Source organism: Antedon mediterranea, chromosome 1, assembly GCF_964355755.1.
Source record: "Antedon mediterranea chromosome 1, ecAntMedi1.1, whole genome shotgun sequence".
NCBI lineage: Eukaryota > Metazoa > Echinodermata > Crinoidea > Comatulida > Antedonidae > Antedon > Antedon mediterranea.
The window spans coordinates 34,862,235-34,885,070 of NC_092670.1; the positions used below are offsets into that span (position 1 = coordinate 34,862,235).

At 33.4% G+C, this 22,836-nt stretch overlaps 2 protein-coding genes across 3 annotated transcripts; one reads left to right on the forward strand and one right to left on the reverse strand.

Moving 5' to 3' along the window:
* Window positions 1-7,406: 7,406 nt before the first annotated feature.
* Window positions 7,407-11,288, forward strand: LOC140049505 (adrenocorticotropic hormone receptor-like). Its single transcript, XM_072094405.1, has one exon. The coding sequence runs from the start codon at window positions 7,563-7,565 to the stop codon at window positions 8,574-8,576; it is 1,014 nt and encodes a 337-aa protein (XP_071950506.1). The 5' UTR covers window positions 7,407-7,562; the 3' UTR covers window positions 8,577-11,288.
* A 4,725-nt stretch (window positions 11,289-16,013) lies between these two features.
* On the reverse strand, window positions 16,014-21,657 carry LOC140049514 (uncharacterized). Of its 2 annotated transcripts, XM_072094419.1 has the most exons (9): window positions 21,532-21,630; window positions 20,771-20,803; window positions 18,994-19,209; window positions 18,676-18,885; window positions 18,328-18,588; window positions 17,994-18,240; window positions 17,725-17,894; window positions 17,429-17,590; window positions 16,014-17,294 (listed from the first exon to the last, which is right to left on the reverse strand). In XM_072094419.1, the coding sequence occupies exons 3-8, from the start codon at window positions 19,027-19,029 to the stop codon at window positions 17,441-17,443; spliced, it is 1,074 nt and encodes a 357-aa protein (XP_071950520.1). In that variant the 5' UTR covers window positions 19,030-19,209; window positions 20,771-20,803; window positions 21,532-21,630; the 3' UTR covers window positions 16,014-17,294; window positions 17,429-17,440. The 2 variants fall into 2 exon arrangements, with proteins under 2 accessions (XP_071950520.1, XP_071950515.1); XM_072094414.1 differs by lacking the exon at window positions 20,771-20,803 and having other exon boundaries at window positions 21,532-21,657.
* Between the last annotated feature and the right edge of the window lie 1,179 nt (window positions 21,658-22,836).

Consider the following 22,836-nt stretch of genomic DNA (forward strand, 5'->3'; position numbering starts at 1 on the left):
GTAGTTTTGCACTGTTCTGTGTTGTGTTGTGTACGGTAACTGTCTCTATGATTTGTGATGCAAATTATATAATAAATCAATATACATCTGTGATAAATGTATAGGCATACAGATATTCGTCTCAAATGTCAACCATTAATTTTCTTTAAACATGTATTTAATGGAGATTGTGACATCAATGGGCATAACGTGAGCGATTGAATGACGTCGATTATATTATATATTATTATTACTTTTTTTTATTCTCATTTTAGGCAAATTGCCAAGGATAACCACAAGCAAATTCATTCACTATCCTTCTCAAAGGTGGAAATCCCATTCACAAGACAAACATATACACAAGATGCTCTACATAACCAAAGACTTATTATAAGTCTTTGGGAGTGGAGTTGTAAATTTTCATTATATGTCATTGTATTCGCCCGTGTATTCGGTAACAAAAATGGATACAGGCGTATATAGGACCAAGTATACCGTATAGGATAAACCACAATGTAATCCCCGTATGTTTTCAAGAAGTCTGTTGTTGTTGTTGAGAAGACAGAAAAGAAAGATCATTATTAAGATTTACTGTATTCCCAAAATAATCTTGAAACATGTGCGTCGCAATTAATAACTAAATATCCGAGTTGAGTAGTAATTCCGAATCAATTCGTAGGCCTACACAGAATTAAACGCAACATTCTTAATCGATGACAGACAAATAAAAATTGTGTAATTATTGTTGATACGTTTGAAATGACCAACTGGAACCAATGGCACCACTCCTGTGTCCTCAATTATTTTTTATCGCTTAATAACGAAGTTCAACTTTACAATTCGTTCTAAAGTCATTAAGAATCGAATTAACAAAGCTGTCGTCTGCGACACGTCCGCGCTCGCAGATTGCCGGGGCTGGTGCTGCGAGCTATTCTTAACCTTTAGAAGTCAGTTCGCCCTGTGAATTATTAACTTTGTTTTATTAATCCGAAGGGAATCGAGTCCCGCCGATTTCAAACACCGACCCTTTGATTCGTCTGCTTAGATTTACAACTTTAAATCCTAATACTGATTTGTGGTGCAACATAATTAACAAATTATTTAAACATATGTTATTTGTCGAGTATTATTGTGTCGATTATTGAAGTGTGTGTCCAGTCCTTGTTATCGACAACAATGAAATCCCTCTTAGGTAAGTCAGGCTCTGAAAAATTATAGTGGCCTTCTTATATTCCCTGTACAGAACTAACAGTTATTTCCATTTGTAATTAATTACGGAATTTTTGACAGTCGATTTTAATTCGATTTATTTTTAATGGGTCGTTAATCAAGAAAGGATACTGGTACAGTGGTTTTACCATGAAGAAACGTGTCAACAGCTTTCAACTTATGTCTTAAATGTTTCTACTTTTTAATGAGCGAACCTACCAGGCCGCCATGCAGTATTTCAGGACCCTCTAAGATCTTGTATTTTTGGCGGTTTTACGTTTCATCCTCAAAATATTTTACGCAATATTTAAACATGAGATTAACTAAATCAAATAAGCTTATTTCTTTTATTTTAAAATTAATACATTATAAATGTTTTGATTTTCAAATGATTAAATGAAAACAAATTATAATAAATCATAATGTATAAAATGCTGATTAAATTATATAAAATGAAAGAGGCCGTGAATACGATAGAAATGGTCGTCAGCCAGGAACTATAGGTAATATTTGGACTAGGACTATATCAAAATGGAGACGGCAACATGCTCATGGAAAGCCCGCATTAACACTATTCATTAACACTAATATAACGAGTATACAACACACATAAATTCGGGCTTTAAAGTTTTTTTACTTATGTTGACAAGATGCGTCATTGTTAAAGGCCAAGTACGGGGAAAAATGTCGACTGATAATGTTGATCATACATTCCAATAATTATCGATCTATAGTTTCCCATATATATTTCATAATTGTTTGGATTTTATTTGTGTTAAACGATCTTGTTGAAAATATATAGTGGGGGATGTTCAAATGACACAGTAAAATCTCTATTCTTTTGTACACAAATGTTGTAAATAGAGAGGCATTTAAAAAAAAATATGAAAAATAAACGATGTGCTAAAAAGTGTATAAAATGAACATTCATCCATGTAACACTACACATAAAGGTAATTAGCTGTTTATAGCAATACGTTTCCAATTCGAAGTAACACTAATCGACTATATTTGTAACACAGCATGAGCATGTTCCTGTATTCATTTTGTCAGTGATGCAAACTGTATGTTATTAATGTTGCGGGTAACTAAAATATATACCGCCGCGCGGTTGAATCTTTAGGGGATGGGAGCGTGCTTACCTTTAGTAGTGCTTACCTTTAGTGATACTTACCTTTTTGGAAAGCAATTAAAGCTCTTTAATCTACCTCTATTCCTTTTGTATGCGTGGTATAAAGGCTTAAAATGTGCATTATATCGTCGAATTGAATTCATCCTTCTGCAATTATATTAAACTAGTACAGTGTATTAACCTAGCATGGTGATCCAATCTGTTTTACATTTAGGAGCTGTGTTAATTTTGTTGTTGATTGTTTTATTTCTTTTTCAGCGGAAGTATTGATTCTTTGTTTATTTATTGAACGTCACCATCTTTACACTTTGTACACAATTATTTATGTTCACTTTCTTTAATAATTGTAGGCCTACCAATTTGAATTTTTTCAAATCGTAGATTATTCTTATAAAATTGATTTTATCCTAATTTTTCATCTAACGGATACAATGCCGATCGATTGCCACCCCCAAAGTTTTTCATGAATTCTACTTTTATTTATTTATTTTTTTTTTTGCCTTTAGGCCTATTCGCTTTTATTCCAATATAACACGATTTTCTTACAATGTTACAACATCCAGAAATTCTTTTTTCCTGTGTGGTTTTATTTTCCTTTTAAACGTTGATTTCCACTTCCAATTTTCTTTTATAAAAACAAAAGTACCGGTCTGAATTAGTACAGTCCTATAACCACAAAACTTAGGCTTGACTTATTTTTCTCTTCCTTCTACAAGCCGGCTTCGTGTGTCCTCGGTTATTCCTTATTTTAGGAAGTCGGGAAATTATAAGTAAAGGCGAATTTACAGAGACGAACGGTACCGGTAACGGTAAGCGGAAACCGCGTAGCTTGTCCCATGTATAATCTGTAGGCCTATCTATCGAATCGTCAGCGCTTTGTGTAAAATGGTTAATGATAACATTATATTGTATATTTGTTATTACCGTTACCGCTCGTCTGTGTAAATTGACCTTAATACAGCTCATAACTTTTGAGTGTTTTAGAAATGTGCCTTGTATCATGTAGGCCTATTGTATATTAAATCTTATGCATATAGGATGATGAATTACTGCGGCGGGGTTCACTAAAGGAAAAAAGAACGTAAAGAAATGGCTAAATTAAAAAAACATGAATATTGAAAAGGAAAAGAAAATGTTATTTTGAATAAACATAGAGAATAATGAAGATTGTTTAAATTTAAGGTGTTTGTATACTGTTGTACTAACCTATATAAAATATTATGAATGCATATATTTGGGACGCACTCACTAAATAAAGATAAAAACAAATAGTAGGAGCTCTCAGTCACCATGAGAAGTGACCAGAGATGGATTTCCCTCCCACCATTCTCCCATTGTTCTCACTGTGACCCCTCTTCCTCGATAGGCCTCTTTAACATATATCATTAATAATTACACGAGTTGTCATAAAATATAATATCATTATACGGTATGAATAACTGATAATAAATTATTATTATTGTCTAGAATGTCATTCGTGAATAGGTTCATGATAAATCTAGTTCATAATGATTGTGATTATGTATCTACATTTTTATTTATCGTCCAGTAAATCATAGGAAAATACCGTGATACAGTATAATATGTGTGTTTCAAGCACTACATTGCGATGACATGCTGGAATAAATGATATGGAAATTCATATTAATGTCGATATCACATAATAAACAATATATATAAATCATACTGTAAATTATATATATATATATATATTATATCATAGTTTAGATGATGATACTAATGAGGACATTTATTTTTTTTGCAACATCCGCTGTCACGTCGCTGTTACATTACCTTGCTTTTCTTTGTCACAAAATAGTACATAATAATATGCATTTTGCCTATTGATGAAAATGCTGAACAGTATTATTTTACCTATTAAATCATTAAATACATTTATAATGGATATGCATTTTGATAATTATAATGAATCATGGTTATACTAATAATGGTAATAATAATGATATTGACTATTATGAAAAAAGGATAATACATACTTATACAATGGTTCTGATAAATAAATGTCTTCTTAGAATTGTCAATAAAACAATTTCAACAAAGACATATTTTTGGAATCAAACAAGGTCCCTTGCATCGCTTACTAATTGTATTTCTTGGAATAAATGCTGCAGCTATTTTTAACATTCCAAAGTATCGAATTAGTGTTTTTTCAATCTTATCGAGACTATTTATGGTTTGAATAAACAGAAACTAGATATTTTGTATGTAATCTAAGTTATTCACTTATGATAAATGCATTATTAGTTCGAAACAATTTAATTTTGGTAAAATAGGTTCCTGCTAAATAACAGGTCCGCCCAGTTTAATAATCCATCATCATTCATCATCACCACCTGACGACCACCATCATCATGACCACCACACCCATCATCATCACTACTACCATCACCACCAGTACCACTATTGAATAGCACCATAACCATCTTCATCATTACTATCACCGCAATCACCATCACTACTACTATCACCATGCACCACAACCAGTGACCGTCATCATTACTACTATAAAAAAACACCACCTTCATCACCATAGTGACCACCAACTGACCACTACCATGATCACTACTACAGTTACATCACCATAACCACCGCCAACTGACCACCACCATCATCACTACTACAGTAACATCGCCATAACCACCGCCAACTGACCACCACCATCATCACTACTACAGTAACATCACCATAACCACCGCCAACTGACCACCACCATCATCACTACTACAGTAACATCACCATAACCACCGCCAACTGACCACCACCATCATCACTACTACAGTAACATCACCATAACCACCGCCAACTGACCACCACCATCATCACTACTACAATAACATCACCATAACCACCGCCAACTGACCACCACCATCATCACTACTACAGTAACATCACCATAACCACCGCCAACTGACCACCACCATCATCACTACTACAGATCACCATAACCACCGCCAACTGACCACCACCACCACCATGAACCATGATCACAATTACAGTAATAACTATTACAAACTGACCACCACCACCACCATCATCATCACTATTACAGTAACATCACCATAATCAACACCACAACCATGATCAGTGACATCACCATAACCATCACCAACTGACGACCACCACCACCACCATCATCAACATCATCTCTACTACAGTAACATCACCATAACCACCACCAACTGGTCACCACCATCATCTTCACCACCACCACCACCACCACCACCATCTCCCACCACGAAAATAATTGTCTATCACAATAGCTATTGTGTGCGTACGTATCAGTATTGTTATATTATCGTATTGTGTATATCGAACAACATCTATAGAGAACGGATTGCAATGGTGAAATGATAGGATATAAAAATAGTATATAGCCTATATACATAATAAAATATTATAATAGCATAATTAATAAACACTTATCCTTCACTATTACAATTTGCATTATCCATCGAATTAATGTGTCACTATTAACGAAATGAAAACACTGATGGACGCTGACGGCAGATTAAAGAGATTTGTCAGCCAGCACTAACCACAAAAAACATTAATATTGCTATAAAGTATAATCATTAACAAGATTCTATCTAGTTCAGTCATAATCTACTTCTCTGATTTTTTTTTCATTTTGTTATGAATTGGCTCTAAATGTGTGTCCTTTAATTGAAAACAATTATTATAGCTCTGTCCACACTATCAAACTAGTTTGACAATAAATGGGATATGCCCATATGGTAGTGATATTCCAAAATATGGTAGAGTGATATGACATCTTCATGTCCATATGGCCACATCACATTTTGTTTGACAAAAGTTTGATAGTGTGGACAGAGCTTTAATGTGTGTCCTTGAAAACAACTAATATCTAAAGCTCTCTCTACACTATCAAACTAGTTTTACAAAAAAAGTGTGATGTGTCCAAATATGGTAGTGATATTCCCAAATATGGTAGTGATATGACATCGTAATGTCCATATCACTACCATATCATACCATATCATATTGTTTGACAAAAGTTTGATAGTGTGGACAGAACTTTAAATGTGTGTCCTTAAAAACACCTAATGTCTAATTAGCACGTGATGAATACACTGAAAAATGAAATGAAGTCGGCATTGATTTGTTATTGATAAGCCGTTGTCAAAATCAATCTATTTATCCTTTTTTAATGATTGAAAATAGTTCGTATTTCCTGGAATTGTTACAGTAAACACAAACGTCAACCCAGAAACAGAACACGCTATAAAAAAAAACATTGTTCGAATTTATTAATTATCACGCTAATAAGATGTTTTGTCTATCGCAATTATCATTATCGTCTTAATGTCGTCATCATTGTCTCTTCATTGTCATCATCATTATCATTATCATCATCATCATAATCACGTCATCATCATCACGTCATCATCTTCGTCACTTTATCTTCATCGTCATCCATATTAGATTCTGATTCAGATTTATTTGGTCCTTGCGAAAAGTCATTACAGGCACAATCGCTCACATAAAAATACAATAAATAACATACAAAATAGATATAAGTAAAATAAATATAAACAAGTAAAGAGTTGTAATAAAGATACACTATACAAAACAAATCATAATTGTTATCACCAACATCATCATTATTGTCTTTGAATTAGTATTATTAATTTAGGCCTGTATTACGATACGTTTAGCATTAATATTGTGGTTATTGCACTTGATACGGGGACAGCGACATAAGTAGCGCGAACAACGACACGTTGATCATTCACCCCAAGTCGTTCGTATTCGTCGATTTCCTGTCATCGACCGCACTATTGTTTTCAAACGTCAATGGATTATTTGATCTAGTAATTGTCTGACTTGTTCTGTTTTTCGCTAACCCTTGCTATGTTTGAGTAGTTGTTTTGTGGTATCTTTAGTGTTTTCTTTATTTCGTGTACCACTTGCTAAATGGCTTTGTCTTGTAAATGCGAATTATAATCAAGTAGATGATGTGCTACTACTATAATACAAGCACACAACCATTCAGACGATGTCTAATCGAGGAAGCTCCGTGATTGGTCGGTACCCACGCGCAGTGATTTCCGACGTTTTCATTGGTCTATTCTTCTTGAGATTTTAGGTACTAAAGTTACAGCCCATCGTAACAGATTTAGTATACTTATTACATATTAGACGTTCATTTGAGGTGGGATTACGGTGTATCAGTTCTACATATCTATATTTCTTACTGAACATGGAGAAAATGGAAAATATCTCGAGTAATGATACTTCGTGTAAATATCCTGACATTTTCACGACCGTGATAGGTCAGAGCACCATTGGAATGATTATTTTCTCGTCCGTGATGTTAACGATATGTGCTGTTGCTATTGCTGGTAATACATTGGTTCTATTAGCGTTTGTAAAAATAGGAAAACTTCGACGGACTCGCAACATGTTCATATGTAACCTATCCATCTGTGATTTAGTTACTGGACTCGCGATTTGCACAAGAACTATTTTAGGTGAAGCGGCATCAGATGCTCTGAATATTTCTCTTGTTGCTATTTCTTGGCTGACTATTCTTGGAATAGCCGTGGATCGTTTCATAATAATTGTAGCGGCACCAACCACCTACCAACAAATTGTATCGCCTAGAGGAATCGTAATCACGTGTGTATGTTTTTGGATCGTGCCGCTTTCTACAACATTGCCGTTTTCTAATGATGTCGACAACGTGACTTTGATATTGTTTAACGTTTTGCCGTCACTAACTATGACAGTTCTGGTATTTATTATGATTTTATACGCTATCATCTTATACAAGATACGCCGCCACGAGAAACGACTGCGGGACATCAAGTCAAGCCGACAGTTCCGCGAGACACGTGCCGTTGCCAAGGCGTTTACGCTGATCCTGGGAGTCGCTATCATCGTGACAGTGCCATGGGCGGTAGAAGCATTTAGGATATCGTTGCAGATGCGACAATCTGGTCAACCTTGTTACTACACATCAGTAACATTTTTCATTTTTTCATGTGTCGGTCTTATGAACTCGGCTATTAATCCGTTCATATACTGGCGAAAAATGCCCGGATTTAAGTCCGGCATACGATCTCTCTTCCGAGGATGTTGCGAAAAAGACTCATTATCATCCAGCCACATGAGTTCAATTACTACGAATAAGAAGGACGAAAATAAAGTGAAAGACATTGACCCAAGCCCAGCCGGTACAGTCAGCCATTCCTGCCCCGATAGCTCCGTTTAAGGCCTAGAATTTTAAAAACTGACTTTATTATTAATAATAGATAACTCTGGTCGAACGGAGAATCGATTTTTAGTTTGATTGTCCTGTAGCAAACAAAGAATAATTACGAGATCTTGACCTTATGATTTTAAACGGATATTAACTTAATCCTATTTGAGCGACGCAACCAATTAATTTGTGTGAAGAAACATAACAAACTATAGATCTGACGAAATTAAGTTAAATTCAATATGAACTAATATACTCATTGTTACTGCGTTATGGAATAGGAATTATTTTTGATAACGCGTCAACTTAATTATATGACGCTATTCTATTTCGACGGAAAGTCACTATACAGTAGTTCCTAAATAATAGGCTTTTCATGCTTAAGTAAATATAATTTTACAGTGTGTTTAACCTAAGTGTTGTTAGATTGCCTTGGTTTAACCATGTGTAAACTAAAATGTTTACAATGTTGTTTAAATTTGTTTAGAAACCAAAGCCCTGAACAATTAAAATGCATTACTTTCATTGTTGTTAGTTCTGCTTAATTACATCCATAATGTGGTTTAGTAAATTGAATAACACACAAATGAACCGAATCGGTTAACCACAATGTGTGTATAGGCTAGGAACTATAACAACAATAAATTTGACACGATTCGTTGAAAAAAATAGACTACAGATCAAATTGAATGTTGTAATAATATAGTTATAGGCTATACGGTACCAGGAAAGATGTGTTTATAATGCCTACTCAAGCGTATGTATGTTCAAGTTTCGAATTTTGTCTTTTTAAAGCTAAGTTAATGTCCGTATTCACCAATCACACTTAAGTGAGATATTTTCCTTAAATATAAGTATTTCACTTAACTCAATAATAAGTATTTCCATTGGCCACTGGGGTTTGAATTATTATTCCAGGATCTAGTTTCATCTTATAAGGTCCTGAAGAATAAGTTGTTTGTTCCTTGTCTGTAGGCCTTTTTATATCCAAAACTTATTAGGTTGGTTTCATGCCATTATGAAGGTCTTCATTAGCTAATTAGCTACTATGAGAGAATTATATGTATTATTGTTGTCCTTAAGCTTAACAGGAAACTGAGGAAGATACTGGACTAGTATAATTTAAAATTCTAGCTGTTAATTCCATATAGGAATAGATGACGTCCGCAACAATGTAATTTTTATGGGAAATTATTGGTTGGTAACATAAATACTAATAGCACAACAAATAGTAAAAAATGTCACAATGAGAGAAGGACGTGAAACAATAATGCTTTTTTTATTTTGGATTATTTAAAGAAATTACCAAATGATTGAATTAACTCAATGCATCTTTAAAAACAGAAATTAAGACTATTCTGCCGATAGGATAGGAAGGACACATTGAAGTCAATGTACGCATTTAGAATAGAATTTAAGACATGTGAGACAAGTATACGCGATGCCGTTAGGTTAGGGAAGGATATTGAGAGGATTTCTTGACTGAGTTTCAGGACTAGCCTACTCACTGTAGCCAGTGGCGTAAAGTAGAGACCTGAGGCCCCTGGTTTAGGAACCCTAAGTTTTAAGTTTTTCGATATATTTTATTACCTGTGTTTTCCTCTGGGCACTGCTGCGTTTAGCCAATGAGCTCTCTAGGCCGTTACGCCCGGTTAGCAGTTTAATACATAGTTAATTACAGTTATTCCGAATTTAAATTATTAATATTTAAACTATTATTACTTAATGTTTATAATACATTCTGAAAAACTAAGTTTCCTGGTGTTTGAATTAGTGTGTAGGCCTAAGTGCACCTTTTTTTTATTCACTTTGAGTATACGCGCTGCTTGTTAAAAGTGTAAAATATTTAATAAAAGTTCAATCAAATTGAAGCTAAACAGTAATAAATAACGCTTTTCTAAAAAAAATGAATAAATAAAATACAACAAACAAATTTGTTTTTCGATAGTAAATGTTGTAAATACTGTAGAAGTGTAATTACCTAACGCATGTTTTTTTAATGTTTATTATTAAATATGATTATTTATTAATTCAATTATTTTAAAAATGTATAGGCCTAGGGCCTTTGGTATTTATATATACATTATTTATTTCTGTGAGTTTTCATAAGTAACTTAAATATAAAGCCTATAATTCATAACCGCTGTACACTTTCAAACTTTATGTTAAAAAAATATGTAATGTGCCCACCCATATATGGACATGATGATGTCATATCACTACCATATTTGGTTATATCACTAACATATTTGAGCACATCACACTTTTTCGAATTTTATAGTTTAGACAGAGCGTTAGGCTACACATCAACAGTATTATTGAATAATACAGACGTACATTTGTAAAATTGTGAAAGTGTTCCTATCCATAAACAATGTTTGTATTTCACTGAAAACTCAATACGGTAAATGTTCACAAGCGGAAATAATACATTACTGGCTATGACATGTTGTAAAATAAACGAGAAAAACCACCGAATAACAAACTGTGTATAGTAATTAACTTTCTTATTTATATTAGGTTAGTTGTCTGTTTTACCACAACAAGGAGGAATTAAAAGCCCCCTGGCGGTGCAACCGTACGCGGCCGCTTCATTTTACAGGGCCGGGCATCTTCTTAGCAGGATAGTACGGATCATTGACAATCAAACAACAAGTAAAAGGCACATTGTTAAAGGTGTGTTAGCATTAGACATTATTCTGGATAATACCACAAATAAATTCTCAATATTGCGTTTTAGTTTATAGGGAGTCTATTTTTTCAAATCTCAAAACCCCAAACTGACAAGTTGTAGTGGGGGTCTCTGTTTTCGTAGCACCAAGTGTAAATAGACTGAGACCCGGGTGTAGGCCTCTGTACCAGGATAAGCCCATGGGGGTATAATACTGATAATATTTATTGAAGCTACCGGTACACATTACAACGTGTGGGTCGTACGTATAAAGAAAAATATCTGAAACTGATTCTACAAAGAGGGCGCACATAATGAATCATATTCTGATTCCTAAATCATTTCTCGATCTCGATTGTTCCAAATATTAGGCCTACATTGCAATTCATGCATTCATTCATTCATTCATTCTTTATTTAGCCTTTAAAATCGAAATACATTTAAAACAAGGTAACAAAAACAAGACAGTATAGACACACCACCGTAGGCCTACACAACATCAAGTCGAGAATAAAGCTTGGCTCCAACTGGGACGCAATGCAAGTAAAGGACGTAGACGTAGAAACGAGTTGACCAATAACCGGGCCAATAACAAGCGACAGTCGAATAAATCCATCGCTTGTGTTTGGTTTTTGGTCAAATCGTTACGTCGTTGTGTTGCGTCTCCAGTGGGAACTAAACATGAGTAATTTAGATACCTACGCACCAAATAACTGAATGATAGAGAATGTTTTTATTAATTAAAATAATACCTGGTTTTTAAATCATTTTTTTTTTGCATACCGCAAGGCGGTATACTATTTCATATTGTAACTAGGCCCTACCTATATAAAAAGACACCATTATTTGAACCCTGTTTGAGACCTCCGGGAGTGGTGACTTACGTTAATTAACGGAAGCTAGGAGTGTTTATTGATATTCTGTCGGTTTTGTGCCACTTTTTTTGGTTAAAATTACAAATAGATATAGGGTACATATTGTAAAACATGTTTGATTATTAATAGGCCTACATAGTGTCATACAACTGAAGTTATGTGTGAATATGTCGAATTGTTTTTGCTTCATTAATATTATCTCATTTGTATCCATATTATTGTCTACCCGTTGTGCCCAACAGCCACTTTCTACACTATTACTGTAATACCTTGGTTAATACTGAAGTAGAGGCAAAGTATTTAAAGATTCTTATTTCCTCTTAAAGTCTTAGGCCCTGTTCAGACCCATGGCGTTAGACCGTTTTAGCGTACGACGCTAAAAGAATGTGTGTCTGAACAGTTGGGGATTAGCGTACAACGCGTCGTACAACGGTTGTAGCGTTGTAGTGGAAAACGGTTGATAGTACCGTTTTAGCGTACGACGCTACTGTAAGTCAACGTTGTATCCAATCAGAACGTTTCCTGTTATGACGCGATACAAGGTTTGACCTAGGCTGACATCTTGTATCGTCAATGTGTGAGATGGATTTCAATAACAAAAAGGCCAGAATAAATAAGGCCTAACTACACTACAAATACAACTGTTACAAAGGCTACAAACTATTATCAACTGATTACCATTATATTTTCTAACAAATGACATAAATACATGCACCTTGTATTTAAACATAGTGACTACGATCCCATCCGCTTTTAGGCCTAGCTAGGCCTAGAGCCATTCACGCATTTCATTCAAGCTAAAAACTAGCGTGGGATATCAAGTCACTCATTCATACAAGGCAGACTAGACTGGACAAGTTTAATGCTGAAAACCCCCTAACTCCTAACAAAATCAGTAAACAAACAAGGGGGAGCTGTGTCCTTTTATTAGCAAGTTAAGGGTTATTTTCAACCGACTGGACCAAAGAATATATATCTTTGACTGGACTGGATAGACTAGTAATCACAATCATTTTTTTCTTCATCATTACTTTACTGCTTTATTTTCGTAACACAAGAGCCTGGGGAAAATGTTTTTTACCACAAAATAAAAACAATAGAAACAGAAATTTGGCTTTACTATATTTTTCTTAAATAAATGCTGAGGTATGTTTTATTTACGGCAAATTTTGTCATAATTTAGGGCTGAGATCTAGGCCTATATACAGTGGAAATAATGATGAAAACACGTGGGTAAGAGTACATGAATATGCAACTAGAAACAACCTGGATGACGTACTTCCGTTGTAACGATAATCGTACGCTATGGGTCTGAACACCTCGTTTTTTTCTCTGCCGTTTGTAACGTGACCTTGATAGTAACGTTGTACGCTAAAACGGTCTAACGCCATGGGTCTGAACAGGGCCTACGGCCCTATTTATTGTCCTCTGGATATAGGGTGTCCCAAAGGGCTTTTATAAGTGCCGCGCAAGCACTTTATACATTGTGATTGTAATTTGTATCAAATAATAGTCGCGTTATTGCAAACAAATGACACTTGACTTGTTTGCAAATATTCTCACGATGAATTAAAAAGAAAGTAAAACGTTGGAATGTCAGTTGTATGTTCAATGAATCGCAAAAGTCTCATGGGTTCTTCTGAAATAATGAAAGACTATTAACATCGGTACCACAAGAACCAATTTAATTTTCCGCCATGATTTTATTTATTTGCCTAAAATAACATCAAGTGACTTTTATTACACACGAGTCAATTAGCACTTAATCACGCTGTGATTACGATAACATACAGGGAGAACAGACAAGAGCAGACCAAAAACGGATTATTAAATGTATTTACCAGGATTACAATTTCTGTTTTCTTTTCTTACTGGACGTAGGCCATTTACATACACAGGGAAGTATACCACCGTACCCAAACAAACTGAGTACGTGCATTGCGGCAATTCGGATAGAATACGATATTTTCAACGCACTGCGGCAGTGCCGATAGAATACGTTACTTTCACACGCATTGCGGCCCTTCCGGTAGAATACGTTACTTTCACTCGTACTGCGGCAGTTCCGATAAAATAAGTTACTTTCACACCATAGTCAATAGCTATTGACTATATGTTCATAGGCATTGCGGAACTGCCGATGAGTATTACGTTAGTTTCACACGCATTGCGGCACTGCCGAATACGTTACTTTCACACGCACTGAGCGGCAGTGCGGATAGAATACGATGCTTTCACTCGTACTGAGCGGCACTGCCGATAGAATACGATAGGCGCGGCCTAATTTCACGCGCATTGCGACACACTTCCGATTGAATACGATCCCCTTCACCCGCACTGAGGCAGTTTCGCTAGAATACTTTCATCCGCAGTGCTGCAGTGCCGATAGAATGCGATGAATCTAAGTTCATGTTGCGTGTTCTTCAGACGATTTGGGATAGGCCTAAGATGAAGATAAACATTATAGTGCGTTTACCCAACACACTCAGTGAAACCCTAGATAACCTCATCGCTATTGTTTTTATTCTGGTAAATGTGTCCGTGATTTGTCTGGCCGCTTCCTCAATATTCAGAATAATTATGTTCAACAGACATCACCATACTCCAAGGATGCTTATTAGGTTTTTAAAAAATATACTCTTGCTTGGAAAACTGCTGTTTCGTCTGCTACTTTTCCGAAGTATAATATAACCACGTATGAATTAGGGCGATAGCGAAAGTTCATTTATTCTTTTTGATAATAATAATCTAACCTACAAACTAATTACATTCAATAAGACCTATGCGATACGGTACTATTTCCACGATATTGATTCATATGAGGTAGGTCTACAAGTTAACTTTAAGTCCTCTGTTATTCGATAGTTATTATGTATAAGAGCAACCCCTCCTCCTCGTTGTTGTTTATATTTAGACCTTCCCCGTTGTTTCTTATAGCTTCAAAAGGTTTAAGTGTAAAGATTTCATATACAAAAAATCAATTGTATTATCATATTTAAGTTGATGAATTTCATAAAGGACAGTCAAATAATCTAATTGAATTAAAAGTCGGTATGAAGCATTATTTTCGCCGTCTATTCCACTAGAAATGATTTCGGTTGGTCTGTCTGTCAATCTATGGTCTGTCCTATGTCAAACAAAAGCTTAGTATAGTAGGCTGTAGTACAAAACACTAATGAAATCCGGACACTTTCAACATACAATATATAATAATTTATTCAATGACATGTGGCTTTAAATATATAAATAAGGCGGCAAGTAAAGTGGGTTGAACTCGTATGAATATAACGGCAGGTTTCATTTTAGCTCAACAAATTATCGATTCATCTCCCTCCGACAATATCCGAGACAAGAAGCTTGGAAATTCACATAAATCACATTAAATGAATGGAGCAAGCCATTGGGCTTAATGGCGAGTTATCGACAAACAATTTCTTAGTAGGGGTGTGAAATAAAGCACAGTATTCGGTGAGAGAGCAAAGGATAGTTTCTGTTTATAAAGACATATACTTTGATGTTATATTATATTAAGCAGAAAAACAATAGTGATTTGATATTTGTTGTAGGCGTATTTGTTTGTTTTTTCTCATTCTATTGATGTTTTTTTTTTTTTTTTTTTTATCTTTTGTGGTAGCCACCACCTATATTCATCATTCAATCTTTCATAAATGTATTACAATTTTTGTATATACTCTCGTTTCATATAATATATAATACATTTCTATTAATACATGTTATTTTCAATAAATCCATCCTACTTAACATCTAATATTCAATTAACTATGTTTGTTTTTTCTTTTGATTAGAACAATCAGTTGTATTCATTTCGTAACAAATTATCATTATTTGTTGTTTTATAGTATCCTATTTTTATATAATTTCTACTAGTACTGATTTCTTCTTTGTATACATATAATCTAATCTAACACATTCCCATTCTCTTAGCATTTTTTTTTCATTTTTTTTTATAGATATTTACAATCATAGTATACTACATGTATTACCGTTGCATTTGTTTCGATCAAACATATATTCAATGACGACATCACCAGGTAAAAACATTTTATTTCAGTGTGCCAAAATGTATAGATGATGTTAAACAAAATAATATTCACTGATGTTTAATATGTCTGCATTAAGATGTTAAATGCCCATTTCCTTTGTAATGCTATATAATCTTTTTGTTCACCAGGTAAAAACATTTTATTTCAGTATGCCAAAATGTATAGATGATGTTAAACAAAATAATATTCACTGATGTTTAATATGTCTGCATTAAGATGTTAAATGCCCATTTCCTTTGTAATGCTATATAATCTTTTTGTTCACCAGGTAAAAACGTTTTATTTCAGTATGCCAAAATGTATAGATGATGTTAAACAAAATAATATTCACTGATGTTTAATATGTCTGCATTAATATGTTAAATACCCATTTCCTTTGTAATGCTATATAATCTTTTTGTTCACCAGGTAAAAACGTTTTATTTCAGTATGCCAAAATGTATAGATGATGTTAAAGAAAATGATATTCGCTGATGTTTAATATGTCTGCATTAAGATGTTAAACAAGCATTGTCTTTATAAATGTTGTATAATCTTTTTGTTCACCAGGTAAAAACGTTTTATTTCAGTATGCCAAAATATTAGATGATGTTAAACAAAATGATATTCTCTGATGTTTAATATGTCTGCACCATTGCGCATGTGCCTAATTCTCCATTATTCCATTTATGACTTGTTTTTATGAAAAACGCCTCTTTTTTAACTCTCTCTAATTAGATGTTGTTAACTAACAAATGATATACACTGCATGATGTCTGCATTAAGACCTTAAAAACCATTGCAAATATGCCTAATTCTGCATTATGCCTTTTATGGCATGTTATGATATTAAATACACCCTTTTTACTCTCTCCAATTAGATGTAATTTCCTTCATATAATTTGCAATGTTTCACATCCCTATTTCAGCAAAAGTAAGTTAATAAAAGCACCACCAAACCCAGCAGTCATACCCCAAAAAAATAACATAACCCATGTTGCAAACCGCACAAAAAGTCAACAAATATGTCAGAAGTTGAAAAAAGGAGTCATTGAAGAGTTTCAAAATTTACCTACCGAAAATAAACACACTTATCTCCCACAAAAAAAACAAACCGCCATTAAGCCACACAAAACCATTCCTGGAAAGAGAAATAAATACACCTTTTTAAAATTGATGGTTCAACGATTCAACACATTTTAAACTAACTTTCAAAATAAGATAACATCAATATACTACTGACCGATTAAATCGGACAATTTCAATATGTCTCACCTTAACTAAGACTTAGCAGACCATTCCAGGGATGGCTAGATCCACCCCTAAAATGAAGTTGCCCACCGTTTCTCTTTGGTTCACAGGTGTTGTAGGAGGTTGTAAGACTACATGGCGGGTCTGATAAATAATATCTTCAGTACAAATATCATCAAAGTCAGCCTAAATATAATAAGTAATATTAATAATACAAAATGGTAAGTAAGCTATATTATTCTCGTTACCATTGATTCATCATTTTACACCCATATAGGTTCTATATCAGTAGCTTAAAAAAAGTCTTGCGAAAGTCTTACTTTATATTTTTTTATATTGTTCTTTTTAAATCCAAGTTTTCTTTTTAGGACATCGAAGAAACTAGCTTTAGGAATTTCAATCTTCTTCTCTTCATCAAACTCAGCCCAAACACCACATGCGCAGATAGCTAGTCCATCGTCCGGTCGTTCATCCGACTCTTGGTCTGAATCTGAATAGCATAGATAATTGAATATTCATTTTCATTAATATTGCGTATTCACTAGAAAACGATAATTGATTTGAGATGAATGTTGTGTGTTTGTTGTACCCTTTCCCTCATTTTTCTTCTCCTTCTTTATTTTTTTCTTTCTATTCTTGTCCTCATCTTTCTTTTCCTTCTGTTCTTTCTTCCTTTCTTTTTCTTTCTTCTTCTTTCCTTTCTTCTCCTTTTTTTTTTTGTTCTTTCCCTTCTTTGCCTTCTCATCCTCCTTGTCTTCCTCCTCCTCCTCCTCCTCCTCATCATCATCACATCTTTGGAGTGGTGTCACATGAATTATATTGTTTGCTGCTTCAGGCTTTAAGTAAAACAAAATTTTCATCTTTAATTAAGTTAATAAATGTAGAATAAATAAATACGCCAGAGTATTATTATTAGTAATTACCATGTCCTTCTGTTTTTTCCCCTCTTTCTTTTTTTGTTTCTTTTCTTTCTTCTCCTCTTTCTTTTTTTCTTTCTTTTCGTTTTTCTCCTCATCTTTCTTTTCCTTCTGTTCTTTCTTTCTTTCTTTTTCATTCTTCTTCTTTTCTTTCTTCTCCTCTTTTTTGTTCTTTCCCTTCTTTGCCTTCTCATCCTCCTTGTCTTCCTCCTCATCATCAAATCTTTGGAGTGGTGTCACATTAATGATATTGTTTGCTGCTTCAGGCTGTAAGTAAAACAAAATTGTCATTTCCATTTGTATAAATTAATATCGAGTAAATTAATTAGCCAGAGAATTATTAATAGTAATTACCATGTCCTTCTGTCTTTTCTCCTCTTTCTTTTTCTCTTTCTTTTCCCTCTTCTCCTCCTCTTTCTTTTCATCCTTCTCCATTTTGTTCTTTCTTTTCTTTTCCTCCTTTTCCTGCTTCTTCTTCTTTTTATCCTCCTTGTTATCAGCTCCTTTCATTAGCTGTGCATTATTCAGCGTACTCCTTGTGTCAATACTTGTGAGAGCATTAGACTATAATGTAAAGAACATATATAGTTATTGGTAATACTTTTACTACCAGGCATGGTAAATGTTAAAACAAGACAGGCAGTTATTAGACCTAATTAGTAGTCGTCATACCCTTTGAGCAAATCCATCGTAGAAAGTTTTAAGCATTTCTTCAGCTTCACCTGCAGTTGCCAAAGTCAACTCTTGGTCGTAACCATGATCAATAGCTACAGCAGCAGCATAGTTGGTGGCAGATGCAGCTGCTGCGTTAGAGGCAGATGTAGCTGCAGCGGTAGCGTTGATGTTAGATACAGCGTTGGTGGCAGATGCAGCGGCAACTGGTATGACCTATAAAACGAATTTGTAACTGATCATTTAAATCAAGTTTAATCAAAATTAAAAAAATCCATGAATGATGTAATGTAATAAAATAAATTATGTCATCTGTCAATCAACTACCACATAAAACTTCAAACAACTATTAATTGGTCAATCAATTATTAATCTATAATAAACTATAACATTCAGTAAGTCAATCTCTAAATCTCCTAGATGATTGAATTATTATATTATTTATTTATGAATAATAATCAATATTATTATTATTATGTGATTTTTTTTGTTTATTTCAAGTGTTGTTTGTTATCAATTTTAAGTTTCACTCATTTAGTACATTTATTCATTAATATTTATTTATTATTATTTTAATTCCAATTACAATACTAGTAAAATAATAATAATCAATTAATACTTCTTTAATTTTCAATATTAAAATTAATCTAAAAGCTTTTGATTTATAACTTATAAAGTATTAACAATTTATTGAAAGAATTGATCCAAATCATTAGTTTAAATAAATACTTAAAGATGTATTGTCCCTTGAAACACAAAAAAATGAAGGTCAAAATATTCTAAATTTAAAGTGGCCATATCAAAGTAATATTAAAGTTATTCACTTTAAGTCGAAAATTTAAGCCAAAACAACAAGTTTACGTAATTAACAGGTAAATTAATTTGATTACATTTCATCTGGAAAATCGTCACGAGCGAAAGTAAACAAAGATTTCAAACCATGAGTACGCATTATGCATATGCTAAATTAGGATTGTTTACAACTTGTCACGGTTAAGAAGGTATTTTCACACAGATCATGAAGAAGTTTTATGACTATGCATACAGAGTAGCCAAACAAGCGCGTTTCATTATGGGATATGTTTTGATTGAAAACTTTGACTGGAAGTCAAAGTTATTTTTTTAACAAAAAAACGTCTGTATTTCAGTTAAATGATTTTTTTTTCGACAAATTTTTGGTGATAGTTAATAATTATTATGATACTTCAAAATGACCCCCCTTTTTTCGAAATCTGTTATTTTTTATTTTTTTGGAATTAGTCAAAGGGACAATACATCTTTAAAATTAAATTCAATATTATACAAACTGTTATTAAGTTTGATTATGTAAACATAAAAATAAAAAAAACACAACATTCACAAATAATGTTAGTAGTGTTAGTCAGAACAAAACTCCATAGAAGTAATTATAAATATGTTTTATTGCTAGTTATTAATGAGAAAATTTAAAGGACATTATTTACACAAATATAATATAATATAATTATAAATACACAACAAAACACAAAACGAGGTTTAGTTTATTGCAAAAACAATAGAAAAAAAAATAATACTTTATTACTAAACTATAGTGGATATTATTATTATTATTCAATGTAAATTACAACATTATAACATGAGCATAATATCATTTTATAAACATTCACATTAAATTAAAATGAAGATAAAGCTTTCACATTACTAGATATAACGTTAACAAAACAATATGAACAATATGATGAATATGAACTCCAAAGCAAGGTGCAAAATAAAAAAATAAAAAATGGAGAAATTTTACCCGTTGTGTTGTTTAGTCTTGATCTTGTAACATCTGGCCAATATATAGGCGAATATATTTATTGACAATACAATTTTAAAATATAAAAAATGGTAAAACAGTTCTAGTTAGGCCTAGCCTAGGCTAGGTCTATTTTAGACATATATTTGTTGTATAAATCAGCTCACATACATAGGCCTAGCAACGCACAAAAAATGGTATTGCAAAATTCACATTAAATTTATAATTCGTGTAGCTTTACCCTTGAAATTATTCTTACTTCTACTACTAGGCCCTAGGTTAACCAGCAGGTTTCTACGAGCAGGCTTCAGACTTCAGGCCAAACCCAGATGAGCAATATATATGGACAGGATTTCACGTAACAAAACTAAGCGTGAAGCAGCTGCTCTGTGAGGATTCGACGTTCCCCACTCCCCCGCGTTGAGACAACAATTGTTACTGTAAAGGGCTAGCTATCTAATCTCTTTTTGGTAAAATATAATAGTTAAAACTAATAATTAGCAATTATTATTGATATTATTATTTTATTGTTCCTAAAAAAAAGTTTGTTGCGCAGCAAGTCGATCGCGCAACGAGCCGATGATGGCCTTTTGTTGAGGGTACGTCTCTCTCTCCCCCCTGGCCTGGCACCACCACCACCCGCCGCTCTGGATCGAGGCTAGAAACAAACTTTTTTTCGACAAATTACCGTTAATTATCGAACTTAAAATTGTAGTACTGCTGTATATGATCTGGAACAAAATAAGCTGCTTTTAACTTACCACGTGTACGACGTTGGTCGAGTCTTCTTTACAACAGAGCATAGTTTTTTATCAGTGAGATACAATAATAAAGCTTGTTTATCAAACAAAACGCGAAAAGTAAAAAAGTGTGAAAGGACAGTAAACATACGTACGTAACCAAGTAACCACGTGCAACCCTCTGCGCGCCTTTTCATCAGCACATGCGCACAAACTAATGTTTTTAATAAAGCGTGATTACGTAACTTTAACTATGGTTTGACGGCGGACGCATGGAAAATCTGACAACCTGAACTTTCTTGTTTTATTTTATAGTTATTATTATATTTAGTTATCAATAATAATCAATACTATTAGACAAAACTGGTTACTATGGCCATATAAGATGATACAAAACAATATATGCGCGTATATAGCCATATTACCGCATAATAGTTGAATTTTAAAAAGTCGATATTTCGGGCATTTTCCGAAATAAAACCTGTACTATAGTACAGAGATTTTTTCCAAAAATGGCAAATTTTCGACCCTTTTATTTTTCGACAAAACTGGTTACTATGGCTCTATAAAGATGATACAAAATATATATGCGCTTATATAGCCATATTATCGCATAATAATTGAATTTTAAAAAGTCAATATTTCGGCCATTTTTCGGGAAAAAAAACCTGTGCTATAGTACAGGGGTTTTTCCAAAAATGGCAAATTTTTGACCCTTTTATTTTTCGACAAAACTGGTTACTATGGCTCTATAAAGATGATACAAAATATATATGCGCTTATATAGCCATATTATCGCATAATAATTGAATTTTAAAAAGTCAATATTTCGGCCATTTTTCGGGAAAAAAAACCTGTGCTATAGTACAGGGGTTTTTCCAAAAATGGCAAATTTTTGACCCTTTTATTTTTCGACAAAACTGGTTACTAATAATAATAATAATAATAATTGAATTTAACAAGTCGATATTTCGGGCATTTTCCGAAAAAAAAAAACGAGATTTTTTCCAAAAAAATAAAGATGCAATAGTAACCATTTATGTCAAAAGTCCCAATTTTGAGACCTTTTTATTTTTCGATAAAACTGGTTACTATAGCACAATTGACATGCGCAGAACCCATTATTCGACTCTACGCATGTTTTTTATGCTATTTATGTCAAAAAATAAAAGGGTCGAAAATCGGCAATTTTTCGAAAATTTCGCTTTTTTTTGTTGACATAAACGAATAATGGGTTCTGCGCATATCAGTTGTGCTATGGTAACCAGTTTTGACATAAATGGTTACTATAGTATAATAAACATGCGCAGAAGCGAATAATGGGTT